At 36.7% G+C, this 15,145-nt stretch overlaps 1 protein-coding gene across 5 annotated transcripts; it reads left to right on the plus strand.

Annotated features, from left to right (window-relative positions):
- Window positions 1-9,379: 9,379 nt before the first annotated feature.
- LOC136202866 (uncharacterized) lies at window positions 9,380-12,556 on the plus strand. Of its 5 annotated transcripts, none has more exons than XM_065993806.1 (5): window positions 9,380-9,726; window positions 9,816-9,841; window positions 10,010-10,127; window positions 10,777-12,021; window positions 12,121-12,556. In XM_065993806.1, exons 3-5 carry the CDS (start codon window positions 10,032-10,034, stop codon window positions 12,142-12,144), a joined length of 1,365 nt encoding a protein of 454 aa, XP_065849878.1. In that variant the 5' UTR covers window positions 9,380-9,726; window positions 9,816-9,841; window positions 10,010-10,031; the 3' UTR covers window positions 12,145-12,556. The 5 variants fall into 5 exon arrangements, with proteins under 5 accessions (XP_065849878.1, XP_065849876.1, XP_065849880.1 ...); XM_065993804.1 differs by having other exon boundaries at window positions 9,381-9,726; window positions 9,976-10,127; XM_065993805.1 differs by lacking the exon at window positions 9,380-9,726 and having other exon boundaries at window positions 9,751-9,841; window positions 9,976-10,127.
- The last annotated feature ends 2,589 nt before the right edge of the window (window positions 12,557-15,145 follow it).

The raw sequence follows: 15,145 nt of genomic DNA on the forward strand, positions 1-15,145 counted from the left end.
AAACGTTGGTAGGCAAATGGGGCAGATTTAAACCTTGACTTTGGGGAGCTTGGTTGGAGTGCTTAAGAACACGGAATTGGACAAGTAAATAGTGTAAATTGAACTTCGGGAAGTTAGGAACAACTTTCTATGAGGGATCGAAGGCTAAAACGGATTCTAAATGGACGTAATCTGGCTTTGAAAACAACTAGTCGAATCTGGAAAATTCTGGACAGAATAGCTAAAAGAATTTGGGGTACAAAGATCAGCTTGTAAACGGAGTTCTGGACACGAAATTGAGTGAATCAAAAGGCTAGATCGAAATTCAGGACGTTAGGAACAACTTTGTCGAAGGGATCGAAGGCAAAAAATAACGTTAAATGGACACAATTGGGCTTTGAAAAAGGATGGACGAATCTGGAAAATTACTTTAGAAAGGAAATTCTAATTGAAAACTTAAGCAGAGTAACGACTTAGAAACACTAATTTGAGTCGAGAAAGTTGAAAAGGGGCTTTTGGAACTTGAATTGAAGCTAAAGGAAGCTAAAGGAGGGACTGAAGCTACGAAAAATGAAGAACGAAAGGAAGAACTTGAAGAACTAAGAACGAAAGCACTTAAGAACTAAAGAGCAAAACTAAGGATTAAGCATTGGAGCTTGAGAGAGGGGTTTTGTTGTGTGTTGAGTGTGTGATTTAATGAAGGGGAGGGGGTCTATTTATAGTATTTTAGAGTGGCACTTTGGTAATTATTCAGTCGCATTTTGGTAATTATTCACCAACTAACTCCAACTAACTCTAACCAACTAACTTAACTTCCTCAACTTCCTCCAACTACCACTAACCACCAATGCCACATCATCCCACTACCTCAACTTCCTCAAACTGTTGTTGACTGCTTCCAACTGCTGCCGAGAGAGAGTTTATGCCCCGCGTATGTCCGACTACACCCCGCGTAGTGTAGCTTCTAGAGTTGGCGCGTTTTGTTGATGGTGCATACGCGTGACGTTCTTGATGTTAAGTCTCGCGCAGAGAAGGACGTCGTGCGTATGAGAACGGACGTCCCGCATATTGGAGCTTCTGAAGCAGACCTTCTCTGGTTGCTTGATCTACGCCCCGCGTATTTTAAGACACGCCCTGCGTAGTGCCGGATTTTCTCATCGGTTGGCGGTTAGTTTACAAGTGTATTTTTCATTATTTTCTAGACAAAAATAGAAACTATACCCTAAATTAAACATAAGCTTTCTATATACATAAAAATAAAATTTATTTTATTTTGGGCCAACAATTGCCCCCCTCTTTTGTGTATAAATTGACTAGAATTGAAAATTTGTACACAAAAGAATGTATTTAGGATTTCTTGAACCAATTTTTTTTTTTTTTGGTGAAAATTCCTTTTATTTTTTGTTATACCAATTGCATCAATCTCCTGGAGGCTTCGACTCCGTTTGAGTAGGTTTTGAATGGTTTCTCGTTTGCCCGGACAACTTCCACGTCCTCTCCTTTCCAAAATAGAAGGAGTTGGTGCAAAGATGATGGGATGCATGAGTTGGAGTGAATCCAATCCCTTCCTAAAAGCGCTTGATAGCTTGCAGTTGAATTTACTACGAAGAAAGCAACCGTGGTGGTGTGAGAGCCAATGGTGAGCTCCAAAGGTAGGACACCGTATGTCTTCGTGATTTCTCCCGTGAAGGCTGAAACTGATGCCTCTGATGAAATTATGTCTTCCTCCGATTTGCCTAGGTCCAAGACCGTCTTCATTGACATGATGTTAACAGCTGATCCATTGTCGATGAGCACTCTGGATATTGTCTTGGCATCTATATGAGCCTTAACGTATAAAGGCTTATTGTGGCGAGTCATCCTTGGAGTGGGCTTGTCAAAGTAAACCCTCCTCATGGCGTCTTCGACGGACGCCTTCGGTGTTGGATCTTCTCGCTCTTTGTGCTCGAGCTTAGGAGCTTCCTTCTTAGTGCCTTCACCTCTAAAATTTGAAGGTAAGGTCAAAGAGGTGGTTGCACAATCTATCTGGATGATGAAATCCCCCACACGGATTTGGATGCTCTTTTCTTGATTTTTGCTTTTTTCTTTTGCGTCACTAGGGCTAATACTGGATGATTCCCTTTGACCATTTCTTTTGTCTGCCTCTCTTTTTCTTAATTTTCTTTTCGCATTTCTTGAGAGATGTCTTGGGAACTTCTTATGGTTGATTACCTGCCATTGGTCGATGGGTGATGTCTTTGGAGGCTTCACAAAACGTGGTCGTTGTTGTTGCGTATCCTTCTTCTTTGAGCCCTTCGAACTCTCCTTCGACTTAGATGTTGATGATATCACCTTTGGTACCCAAACTCGCCGGGTCCTTGGGTTGGAACACTCTTTTCCCTTGCCCCCCCACACTAGTGAAGTGGCATCGATCATGTTGGCCACCGGGAATGGATCATCATCGATCAACATGCTTTCCTTCTTTTCCGAGAATTGGAGTATCCCGCGGTTTATCCTATCCTGCACGGCATTTCTAAAACTAAAACAAGTTTGAGTATTATGGCTCCAGTTGTCGTGATACTTGCAATAGTCTTGTCCACGTATTTCTTCTTTAGCTGGAATCACATGTCTAGGTGGTAGTGTGATGAACTTTTCCTTCAACAAATAATCGAAGATTTCTTCCGTCTTTGAGACGTCGAAAGTGTACTGAGCGGTTGGACTCCTTTTGACTACGTCTGGTGTCTTAGGGTTCTTTAACAAACTGGGGCACATTTGAGATCTGGTGTTTGCTAAATCGGCAATAGCTACCTCATGTGTTTGCATATTTTCTTGATAGCTCCCCATAGTGCTCTTTTTTCGCCAATGATCCTCCTTCATCAACTCTTCGTACTCAGATACTTTAGCTACCAACTCATAATAATCATGGAAGTCGATCCCTTGGAATTCCTTTCGGTTTTCGAATTCCAAGCCTCGTTGAGCAATTTTTACAAATTCGACTTCGGGAATGTTGATTCGACATCGATGTCGCATCTTCTTAAATCTATTAATGAAATTTTCGACCGGTTCCCCATGTCGCTGCACTACATGGGAAAGTTCTGCCACATAGACCTCGGGCTCCGTTCGATAGAATTGGTTATGAAAAAGCCTTTCCATTTGTTCCCATCCATGAATGGACCCAGATGGCAAAGTGGTGTACCAAGAGAACGCTGGTCCTGTTAATGATCCTGGGAATAAGCGTAAGCGCAACATGTCGAAGTTCATAGCCATGCTCAAACCACTGCATTGAAAGGTGAAGCGTGCCACATGCTCTATGGTGGATTGCCCTTCCTCTCCTGAAAACAAGGTGAAATTAGGGACTCTAAAGTTGTGAGGTAAGGGATATAGTTGATCGTACTGCCGTGGATATGGTTTCTGGAACTCGGGTCGGTACACCTCCCTTACGGCTGGCCCATAAATCTCTTGGACGATGTTTCTTATGCGTTGGGCCTCTCCCAAGTTGTTGGCGGGCTCCATGCGTGTGTGCATCGTCCGTTGTGGGTGAAAGCTGGTTCCTCTCCCATTGCCCCCCATATTACGAGTATGGTTTTCCTCATAGTATTCGGCATGGTTACTAGGCCCGATATGAGACCTAAAATGCTGTTGAGGTGGTGGTGGGACCTGAACGGGTTCTGGGCTGATCCTATCGCCGCGCTCATTGAACCTGAGACTCTCTTCTCGGACTGGTGGCGGGATGTACCTTTCGCCGGCACCTGAGATCGGTGTTCCCTTTCCATTGTTCGCTGGTCCTTGAGATGTTGACTTTTGTGAGAACAGCTCGGCACATTTTTTCGGGATTTTGTCGATTTCTCCGGTTAAATCGACAATCCTCTCCTCGAGAGCCGGAACCTTATTGGAATTGTTTACCGCCTCATTGCTAGTTTTGAACAGGGTCTCATTGATAGCTTGCATTGTGTTGCATATAACCTCATGATTCTCTTTCATGGTTTGTGAAAATCCATGTAGGAATTGGCTGATTTGTTTCTCCATACTCGCTAATAGTGGTGTCATGTCGAATATGGATGGGCCTTGAGGTGGTTGTTGGCTTGCACTTCCGCTATTGCTCACGGTCTCGGCTACAAAGCCTTCAGGCATTTCGGGCTCATTGTCATGATCTCGGTTCTGATTTTGACTCTCTTCAGATTCCGATGGAATTGGATCTTTCCCGGTGTTCTTCCTAGGAGGCATCCTCCGTGAGTACTTATAAGTAAAAATGATGAAATTAAGTTAGTAATCTAGTGTTGACAAAAGAAAGAACAAAGAAATAAATAAATACTTATTAATGGAATTAAAGCAAAGCATGAAAAACAAGTGGTTTAAAAACTGACTGAAAAAAGAAACGAGTTTTAGAATTTTTGGCTAAGCTAAAAAAAAAAACAAAACGTCCCACTGGGCGTGCCAAAAATTGTTAGCGTTAGCTAATAAATTTTGGTAAAGTGGAAGTGGGATAACGAGTGTGAAGAGAAAAAATGTGTGCGATGGGTATTAAATTTTTGGCAAAAGCCTAAAACAAACGTCCCACTGGGCGTGCCAAAAATTGTTAGCGATATTTTCGAAATATGCTAATTTCAACCTTGTCACGTGTGGTTAGGGTGCGGGCGTGCCAGAGAAATGATTTCTCAATTATTAAAGTGGGTTAAGTTTATGGATTTGCGCGCCAAAACTTGAATTCTAAACGAAACGATTGGCGAGGGACGCAAGGATTGAAAAAGTCCCTCTTGGGTCTCTAGTGTCGTTATAGAAACTTTGCTAGATAAATTGTTTTATTTAAGCTAATGCGAATAAATTGAAGACGTGAAAAATAAAGAAATTGAAAGATGCGAAATTGACACAAGATTTGGTGAAAATTGGTATTTTATTGATGAATAAATGTTTGAAACATGAAATTGGAAATGAATTAAATTACAATTGAGAAATCTCTATATTAAACATATACGTAATCAATTGAATTGGAACAAACAAATCAATACAAAGAATTGAAATGCGATAAAATAAATTGAAATTCAACAACAAACTCGGAGCCACAATAGCTATCTCGGATTGAAGTTGAATTTTGGTGTAGGTGCGAGGTCCTCGGAGAGCTGCAACCGGTCGGGCCCGTACGGTATGTGCTTTGTGCAATGACTAAACGTTGGTAGGCAAATGGGGCAGATTTAAACCTTGACTTTGGGGAGCTTGGTTGGAGTGCTTAAGAACACGGAATTGGACAAGTAAATAGTGTAAATTGAACTTCGGGAAGTTAGGAACAACTTTCTATGAGGGATCGAAGGCTAAAACAGATTCTAAATGGACGGAATCTGGCTTTGAAAACAACTAGTCGAATCTGGGAAATTCTGGGCAGAATAGCTAAAAGAATTTGGGGTACGAAGATCAGCTTGTAAACGGAGTTCTGGACACGGAATTGAGTGAATCAAAAGGCTAGATCGAAATTCAGGACGTTAGGAACAACTTTGTCGAAGGGATCGAAGGCAAAAAATAAAGTTAAATGGACAGAATTGGGCTTTGAAAAAAGGATGGATGAATCTGGAAAATTACTTTAGAAAGGAAATTCTAATTGAAAACTTGAGCAGAGTAACGACTTAGAAACACTAATTTTAGTCGAGAAAGTTGAAAAGAGGCTTTTGGAACTTGAATTGAAGCTAAAGGAATCTAAAGGAGGGACTGAAGCTACGAAAAATGAAGAACGAAAGGAAGAACTTGAAGAACTAAGAACGAAAGAACTTAAGAACTAAAGAGCAAAACTAAGGATTAAGCATTGGAGCTTGAGAGAGGGGTTTTGTTGTGTGTTGAGTGTGTGATTTAATGAAGGGGAGGGGGTCTATTTATAGTATTTTGGAGTGGCACTTTGGTAATTATTCAGTGGCATTTTGGTAATTATTCACCAACTAACTCCAACTAACTCTAACCAACTAACTTAACTTCCTCAACTTCCTCCAACTACCACTAACCACCAATGCCACATCATCCCACTACCTCAACTTCCTCAAACTGTTGTTGACTGCTTCCAACTGCTGCCGAGAGAGAGTTTACGCCCCGCGTATGTCCGACTACGCCCCGCGTAGTGCAGCTTCTAGAGTTGGCGCGTTTTGTTGATGGTGCATACGCGTGACGTTCCTGATGTTAAGTCCCGCGCAGAGAAGGACGCCGTGCGTATGAGAACGGATGTCCCGCGTATTGGAGCTTCTGAAGCAGACCTTCTCTGGTTGCTTGATCTACGCCCCGCGTATTTTAAGACACGCCCTGCGTAGTGCCGGATTTTCTCATCGGTTGGCGGTTAGTTTACAAGTGTATTTTTCATTATTTTCTAGACAAAAATAGAAACTATACCCTAAATTAAACACAAGCTTTCTATATACATAAAAATAAAATTTATTTTATTTTGGGCCAACAGGTATACTCGTTATTTTAGTACACAAATAATTTATTGCAATTTTATATGACATAGATACTTATTATTTTAGTACACAAATAATTCTAGTTATTATACTCGTTACTCGTTACTACTGCACTACTAATTTAGCTTCCATGTAGAAAATATTGCAATCTTAAACATAATGTTTACGAGTTGATATAATTTCAAGCCTAGTTGATTAAAAATGAGTTTTTTCCCATTAACATAAAATGTGCAACTTCAAACCATATTAAATGACTAGAACAGTAGAGATTGGAGCGAGGATAGAACAAAAAAAATTACACACAAAAGACCTTATTTTCATCAATTAAGCTTGAAACTATACCAATTAAGAAACGTTGGGCTTAAAATTGCACTATTTTGTGCATGAATGCTAATTATTCTCTCTTAATAACCATATGACTAAATTTGTAGCTTATTCCTTGTAATAAAAAAAACATCCAGCTCCAACTTAAAAAAAAAGTAGAATGTATATATGAGGGGCCAAATTTATCATCTCGTCCCGGGCTTCTAAAAGGCCGGAAACGGCTCTGGTTAGGTTAGGTTAAGAGACAAAGCTCCACAAATGGTGATTTGAAAAATAAAAAATAATAGTTTTTAAAAAAAATATGATTAAACAACTTTAATTCTTGGGGTTTTTTTATTTTGAGGTCGTGTCATCAGTCATATTGTCTAAGATAACAGTAAAAAGGGTCCTAATATAATAATAGTAAAATGCAAAGTTGAGGTCATAATATAATAATAGTAAAATGATTTGAGGTCATAATGTTCTATGGTACTATAACAAAAGTAAATGTTAAGTTAAAGGACCATGTATGTAAATGACCTGATTTGCTTAGTAGATTGTACACCTTGAACACGTTCTACACGCGTGCGCATTTGTTTGAAAAAGAAAAAATCAATAATAGCAGAAATATAATAATTTTATATGAAATAGAAAGACCTGGCCTGCCTCGGCATATGGCCTATCCTGATAGCCGTAGCCGTTGGAAACACTTTTAACTACTTTTTAAATTTGGCCCCGATCCTCAATAGCGCTTTTCATTATCTTATCTAAAAAACAATTAAATTAAATTAAGGACCCGCAATATAATCATTATTATCAAATTAAGTCGGCAACTTTATTTATATATTTATGCAAAAAAGTCAGCTTTAAATAAAATCTCGTTAACATATAGTATTATTTATTTTTACATAAGCTTAGATTTGTATTTTAACCATTCGAAAATATTTTTTGATATATTATATAATTTATTTTGAATTATAAATTATAAAAAATATATAAAAAAATTATTACGAATTATATAATATAATTGATATATAATATGATCACAGAAAAATTATAAAAAATTTATTTCGAATCATAAAAAAAATATATTTTTCTTTTTTGGTAGGGAAAAGAAAGTAAAGACAAAACAAACACCGCAATAAATTAATCCGGATTAGCCTAGGAAAGCTAACTTCCACAATATCTTTAGAAAGCAAAGATAACAGGAAATTAAGAGGAAAAGAGAAAATAGAGACGCCCAAAGCCCTCTCATGACCCTCAGCAGCAAGCCGGTCTGCCACCTGATTCTGCTCCCTGAAAACATGGCAAAAGTTGATAGAATCAAAAGAGGAGCAAATCCTTCTAATTGCTTTAACTAAATTCTGGCTCCTTAAACACAGAGTCCTTTTATCAGAAATCATCTTGACTGCTTCGAGATTGTTTGACTCCACTAGCAGCCGCCTAATCCTTAGATCCTCTGCCACCCTAAGCCCAGAAAAAAATACCCCAGAGCTCAGCAATAAAAAAAGAGCCAAAACTCATATTCTGAGCAAAACCTGACAACCAAACACCTCTTGCATCCCTCAATACACTGCCGACAGCAATTCTTCCGTCCTCTTTAAGCGACCCATCGGTGTTCAACTTTACCATCCTCTCACCTGGTCTATCCCAACCTATCAGATGAACAGTCGTCTTTTGGATAGAACCATCTAAACTATCAATCTTGAAACTCTCAATTATTGAATTAAATTTTCTGAAGAAGAAAGCTAGCAAATTAGGAATGACAACCGCTCCTGCTCCAAATACCTCAACATTCCTCCAATGCCAAATTTGGTGGTAGACCACAACAAACAGAATTAATATAGATAAAATGAATAATACATTTTAACTGACTTAGATAAATTATAACTAATTTAATAAACAATAGTTTAATTTCAGTAAAAATAAATAAGGATGTGAAGTGTTCTAATAAAAGATCAAAAACTTAATGCATAAAAAAAATGAGTGGTTTCAAGATGCTTTTTGCTAATGGCGAAACTCTCTGTTGTTTGAAAGCTTACCTATGACTATAGTGATTATCGGTCAAATCACATGGATGGAAGGAGATTTTGTTAAACGCATTTACACAATTTTTTTTTTAAATATGCTTTTTGCCGTATACTTATAACATTATTATCAAAAAGCAATTTATCTAACGAATTTGATCAATTTCATATCATCATTAATGGAACAATCTTCCTAATCATACTTTTTTTTTATCTATATTATATATATACATCATATTATTATTCATGGTAAAAGCTATGCTTACTTTGTTTTTAACAAAGTAAACCTTACTTTGTGTGTTTTCACCATTAGATTAATTTTCTAATCCATGGATGATGGTGAAAACACATCAAGTAATGGTACTTTGTCAAAAACAAAATAATCATAGAAGGCACCTATTATTCATTTATCAGTAATAAAATGTGAAAAAATATTATATATTATATCCGTGTTAGACAAAAATAATTAAAATCTAAATATTTTATAGAGCTTAAAATATTTCATCTTCTAATCTATTTTGAATTCCAAAAAAAAAAAGATAAGATTTTTTCTTTTTAATCAATTGATAGACAACCAATGGACAACACATTAGAAACAAAATATCCGTAAAATTGACCAAATTTATCATAAAATTGGTCTTCATTGTATGTATTATGATATTTTTTTATAGTTAATACCTAAATAATAAAAATGAAAAAATCCAGGTAGAATTGAGAACAAAATTCTCAGATTTAGAACAGACAGACCTAATTCCCATTTATCAAATTTTCTAATCAGGGTTTACGAACTGTCATCTTCCTTGCGTTGCCAAATCAAGATTCACTTACAAGGAAAGCAGCAGTTGAATTTCTATATTATATATTTTATTTATTTATTTTCTGAATTTTTAGGAAGAGCACAGAAACAGAACCATCCGTTACGATCTCTTTATGTTGTACTTTCTTTATAAAGAAGAATTGCAATTATTTGCTCTTCTTTTCTCTGTTCCTTCCTCTGCCCGTTAATGGTGAGTAATTATAAGCTGCTCTTTTTCTTTCCGTTTTCTTATTTCTTCTCTACTTTTTCATATGTTTTCTTCTTCCCACATTTTTCCAGGTGTAATTTCTTCTCTGCACTGTCAGGTAATAATCCTAATTTGCAGTTTTTATTTTATTTTATTTTGACAATTTGGGTTTACTGTGTATTTGAGGGTTTCTGGGTAGAAGATGGAGAAGAAGAAGAGGCTGAGAGCTATATTATTGAATTTAATTTTCAGGAAAAAAGAATTTTAATTCTTTCAATTCCTCTAGATCTTCCTTTGTTTTGGAGACAATGGAGGCTCAAACCCTAGATTCTACACAACTTGAGAGATGCACCAACAGCCACGATAAGCTTTTGAATGTTGAAAAAACTACCTGTTTATTAGATGTATGCCCACATTTTTTTTTTTTTTTTTTTCAATTTATCTTTCATCTTGTTTAGGTTGTTTCATTTATTGTGATGAAGTATTACTTTTCAACTAAGGTTTTTCGGGTTGAGAAATTCTACAATACTCCTGGAGCAATCAATTGATGTCACTTTAACAACAATCATCTTCCATGAAACGGTATGCATCTCCGGTTTATTGCTCCAGCAGTATAGTAGAAGTTCTCTTTTCGGGAGAGCAATCTAAATCGCGCAAAATACAAACTCTGCCCCGATTTTCACATTTTTCAGATAAATACACATAAAAGTTACTTGCAAACGAAATCTCTGTCAGTAATTACCAATAGGTTTGGGGCTGAACGATGTGGATTAAGTTGCTCTTCCGAAAAACTTTTGAAGGCGGAACTTTGGACCTGTTCCCTTAATATATTTGATTATCTGATGAAATGTAGGAGCGGCCTCTTGCCAATTAAATTGGCAAGGGAAGGCTTGCCCCCAATACACCCTTGTGGTGGGACCCCTCCCCGGACCCTCGCTCAGCGGGGACGCGTAATGCGACCGGGCCGCCCTTTTTTTTTATCTGATGAAATGTAGGAGTTTCATACTGGATTTTGAAGAATGGTACAGAATGATGCATTATTTTTCTGCACAGGAATTGAATGGAAGCATTTGTGCTGTGGCAGAAAGTAGTAGAAGTCTGGGGCCTGAAACTGATATTTCAGAACTAGAAAAAGCACTTCATGCACAGAAGCAACTTTTACAGAAGCTTTACTCTGAATTGGATGAAGAAAGGGAATCGGCAGCTACAGCAGCTAGCGAAGCTTTATCGATGATTTTGCGCTTGCAAGGAGAAAAGGCTTCGTTGACGATGGAAGCTAGTCAGTATAAGAGAATGGCAGAGGAAAAAATGTGTCATGCTGAAGAGGCTCTGGCGGTTTTCGAAGATTTAACCTACGAGAGAGAAATGGAGATCGCAGCTCTTGAATTTCAACTCCAGGCTTATCGATACAGACTTCTAAGCATGGGTTTGACTGATTTGGGTGTTTCTGAAGTCAATTTTCCGGAGAATCTATTGATGCAGAGAAATGAGAATCTTTTCGGCGAAAAGGGTGTGAATAACAGCAGCACTATCAGGAGACTCAGCTCTGGCCCTGCACTTCAAATCAAGGATTCGAATAATATGAAACTTGCTATTGAAAGAAGAAAATCTGATCAAAATTTGATTCTAGGCGCTGCAGAAGGTAATACAATTCACGGAAATGCTGATTCTGAGAAGAAATTGTCTAGCTGTGTAAGTGTAGACCTGAGTTCGTATTGGGATCAGATAAAAAAGTTAGATGAACGGATTAAAGAGCTTTCGGATAATAAAGATTCTGGTAGACATAAATCTCCTCTGTTGAAAGGTATTACCTGGTCACCTGCACATTTTGCACAAGATGCAGCAAATACTGCTTGTTCATCAGGTGTTCAGGATATATTTGAAGTTCCGCGTACTGAGACACGAAAGAGTTCCGAATCATTGAGGAAGGAGAACCGAAAATTGATTATGGAACGTGAAAACAGGCTAATGAAACCGGATTTAGTCACTGATGAAACTACTGAATTGACTAATAAGCATGAATCAGACCGGATGAAGTTGTGTGCAAGCAATGAGAGGAAAGCAGGGAAACCAAGAACTGTAGGTACTAGTTATTCGCCTGAATATCAACAGCTGAGTCGAAGAATCGAGAGGCTCGAAAGAGCGAAAAGGCAAGAAATTGTTGGAAGTGGAGAAGAGGAATTGAATTTATTGAAGGAGATAAGTGTACAGCTTAATATTTTGCAGTCTGAGATGAAACGTTTGAAAGGGAAGAAATCGAATGTTCCAGTTGAACCATCTCTAGATTCTCTACAAGAGGTATGTATTGCTTAATCTTTACAATAACATTAATTTATTTTGCAATTTTCTTCATCTTCTGAATCTTTATGTTTAATTCGGATGATTCTGAAATTGCAGGCAATGTTGCACTTCTGGTTATAATGATCAATTTACATCACTGCTTTCTGCAAAAGAAGTGTGTAAGAGTGTTTTTTGTGGTTTGGAGATTGATAGAATATGGTAGAAGACAGGGACGGATCTGGGGGTTTTGGGGGCTTGAGCACCCGCTGGTCCCCGGAGAACACCAAAAATTCTATAGAAATTGTGAATGGGGCTTTAATTTTTTTCTTTTTCATGTAAAAACATTCTGGAATATATAAATTTAGCACCCATATATCACGATAAGCACCCCTCTGGATCCGTCAATGGGAGAATGTTATTAATTGTGTAAAAGTTTCGCATTGTATATTAGTTTAGTTGTATAACAGGTTTGTTTTGTAATTGAATTTGTACATTTAAACAGAAATGAGTTGATAAAAAGTAAGATGCAGTTGATGAAGAACATTTTAAACTACGACTTGTAGCTAAAAGGTAACAGTTTTTCGGAAGAAAGGTTCTGTAGTAATAAAAGATTTGAGATTTAGGAGTTTGGCAGTGAAATTTCAGTTTCTGCATATGGATTAACAGTATGAATAATAATGAAATAATCAAAATAATGATTATCATAAAAACATAATTTTTTTTTTTGAAAGAATGAATGAATTAACTTAGATCAAACGCAAGTACATCGGAAAGAAACGGTGGAGGACATGCCCACTCACCGAGATCAGAGCTAGAACTAACAGACTTTGCAAGCAAATGTGCTGCGAGGTTCGCTGGTCGACGAACATAAGAGATTGAAACAGAGTCCAAATCTCGTAAAAGTAAACAACAATCCTGAACAACATCTGATAAATAAGAAAGATCAAAGACCTGATGTAGAATTGCCCGAACCATATTGAGACAGTCTGATTGGACCTCCACGTGCGAGAGTCTTAGACTCTTAATCCAACTAAGGGCTTCCCGAATAGCGAGAGCCTCAGCCATGGCCGGGATAACTGAAATATCAAGCGCTCCCTTACGTGCACGAAGACAGTTCCCCTCATGATCCCGTAATAGCAATCCAAAGGAGCAAAATCCCGCCTCCCGTTGGACACCAACATCGACATTGCATATCAGATATCCCTGATATCCCTGCTGCGGCCTTGACCATCGACTCGACGCCGCGGTTGCTGGAGCACTGACAATAGACTTAGAGCGTCATTGTTTATGGCAAATTTGCATCATTAGCAATGGAGGCAGATATTGGCCTTGTTTGGTAGAGAGTTTTTTGGAGTAAAATTAGATGTTTGAGCCATTGTAGAGGTTTTGATCCAAAAAGCTAATTTTGAAAAGGTTCAGTAGCTTTTTCAATTAGCTTATTACTCCATCTCTTTTTATGGACATTTTTACCTCTAATTACTACTCTCTAATCCCAAATAAATGCTTTATTATCATGTTCTTATTTATCATTTTACACAAACAGCTATTAACAATTAGCTAATTTTACTAAATAAGTTCACACAATTCGCTAGTCAAATCAACTAATCTAAAATGTAATCAGCTATCAGCTATTTGCCGAACAAGGCCATTGTGTTGGAGATGAGAGAGTTTAAGAGATAGAAAAACAAAGACAGAGAGGGGGAAAAACAGCTATTTGCCGAATAAAGCCATTGTGCTAGAGATGATGAGAGAGTTTAAGAGATGAAAAACAAAAGCATAGTGGGGGAAAAAAGCTAAGGAGGGAAGAATTTAAGAGAGAGAATGATAAGAAATTGTCATTGGAAATTTAAAAAGAAGAGGGAAAAAAAGGGGGAAAGAAGTAAATTGGAGGTTCTCTTTATTTGCCAGATAATATTACGCTGAAAAATATTTTCTTAACTTTTTCATTGTTTGTTTTTTTAGAAAAGTAAATCAACAAAAAATCTTACTTTACTCAATATAAAAATATCGATTTAAATTTTTTTTAAGGTTTCTTTTTTCTATTCTGTCATTTATCATAAATTTTAATAAAAAGCAATTATCATCAAATTTTAGAATTCATCAATATTATGAGTTTTTACTAATCATGTCATCACAAATGATAATTGGTGATAATGATTGATAATAGTTTTCCATTTTCAATCATGATAAAAAATTTCTAATGATTGATAATAATTCACGGTAATTTTTTTTATTTTTCTTCCATTTTCAATTATGATGAGAATTTTTGAAGACATAAACAAATACCAGAAACACCGAAAATATTTTATTTTTTAACATTTTTTTGTTTACCCGATATTTTCTAAAATAAAATGTTTTCCTACAAACAAATGAGTCATCTATATATATATATCACTTTTTGTTAACAATTTATGAGTTGTAATGTATTTTTTGTATAGAAAACTTATATATAGAGAAATAAAATCACACACAAATTCAAGCTAAAATCAGTACAAGATTTATGAAGGGGAAAAATCCCCACAAAGGTCAATAAAAGCCATGAAAGGAAAAAAAACTATAAGTCACATACTTCTCACAAATTCGAATCCATAAAAAAAGCAGTTGCAATTCAATCATCATGATTTAAGTCATTCTAGAAAATCAGATTAGAGCCGTTTTTACTGTAACCATGTAGATCGAGTGATCTACATACAAGATAAAATGCTTCTACTTGTGCGAAATCCGAAAAATGTATAAATGAAAGAATTATAGATAACAGATGCAAATTATAAGGAATAAAAATAAGATGAGATATATGGATTTTCAATTAAAATGGAATCACCAACAAAGAAAAAGATAAAAAAACTTGTAGAGGTATACAAATGGATATGAGACGTCCTTCTTCTTCTTTCTCAAAATAGATCTAGTTACTCTTGCTTAGAGGATACAACAAGTCTGTTATCACTCGCAGAAAGAAACAGAAAGAGAAAGTTAATGGCTAAAGGTGTGATACCGAAATTAATGGCAGGGCATCGTTGGTTGAGGTTGAAGGTTTAGTTATGATGTTAGTTCATCACAAATTTCAAGATAATAAAATGAAGTTGAAGTATAAATGTGTGAAAAACACTTAAGTTAAAGAGTTGCGATGAAATTTATCCTCTAA

This window comes from Euphorbia lathyris, chromosome 8 (assembly GCF_963576675.1).
Source record: "Euphorbia lathyris chromosome 8, ddEupLath1.1, whole genome shotgun sequence".
NCBI lineage: Eukaryota > Viridiplantae > Streptophyta > Magnoliopsida > Malpighiales > Euphorbiaceae > Euphorbia > Euphorbia lathyris.

Excerpts from the sequence above, each read along its gene's own strand:
- LOC136202866 (XM_065993806.1), top strand. The coding sequence starts at position 10,032 with ATGGAGGCTCAAACCCTAGATTCTACACAACTTGAGAGATGCACCAAC. Across the intron at positions 10,128-10,776 it reads AAACTACCTGTTTATTAGAT|GAATTGAATGGAAGCATTTG; the intron begins GTATGCCCACAT and ends TTTTCTGCACAG. Across the intron at positions 12,022-12,120 it reads CTCTAGATTCTCTACAAGAG|GCAATGTTGCACTTCTGGTT; the intron begins GTATGTATTGCT and ends CTGAAATTGCAG.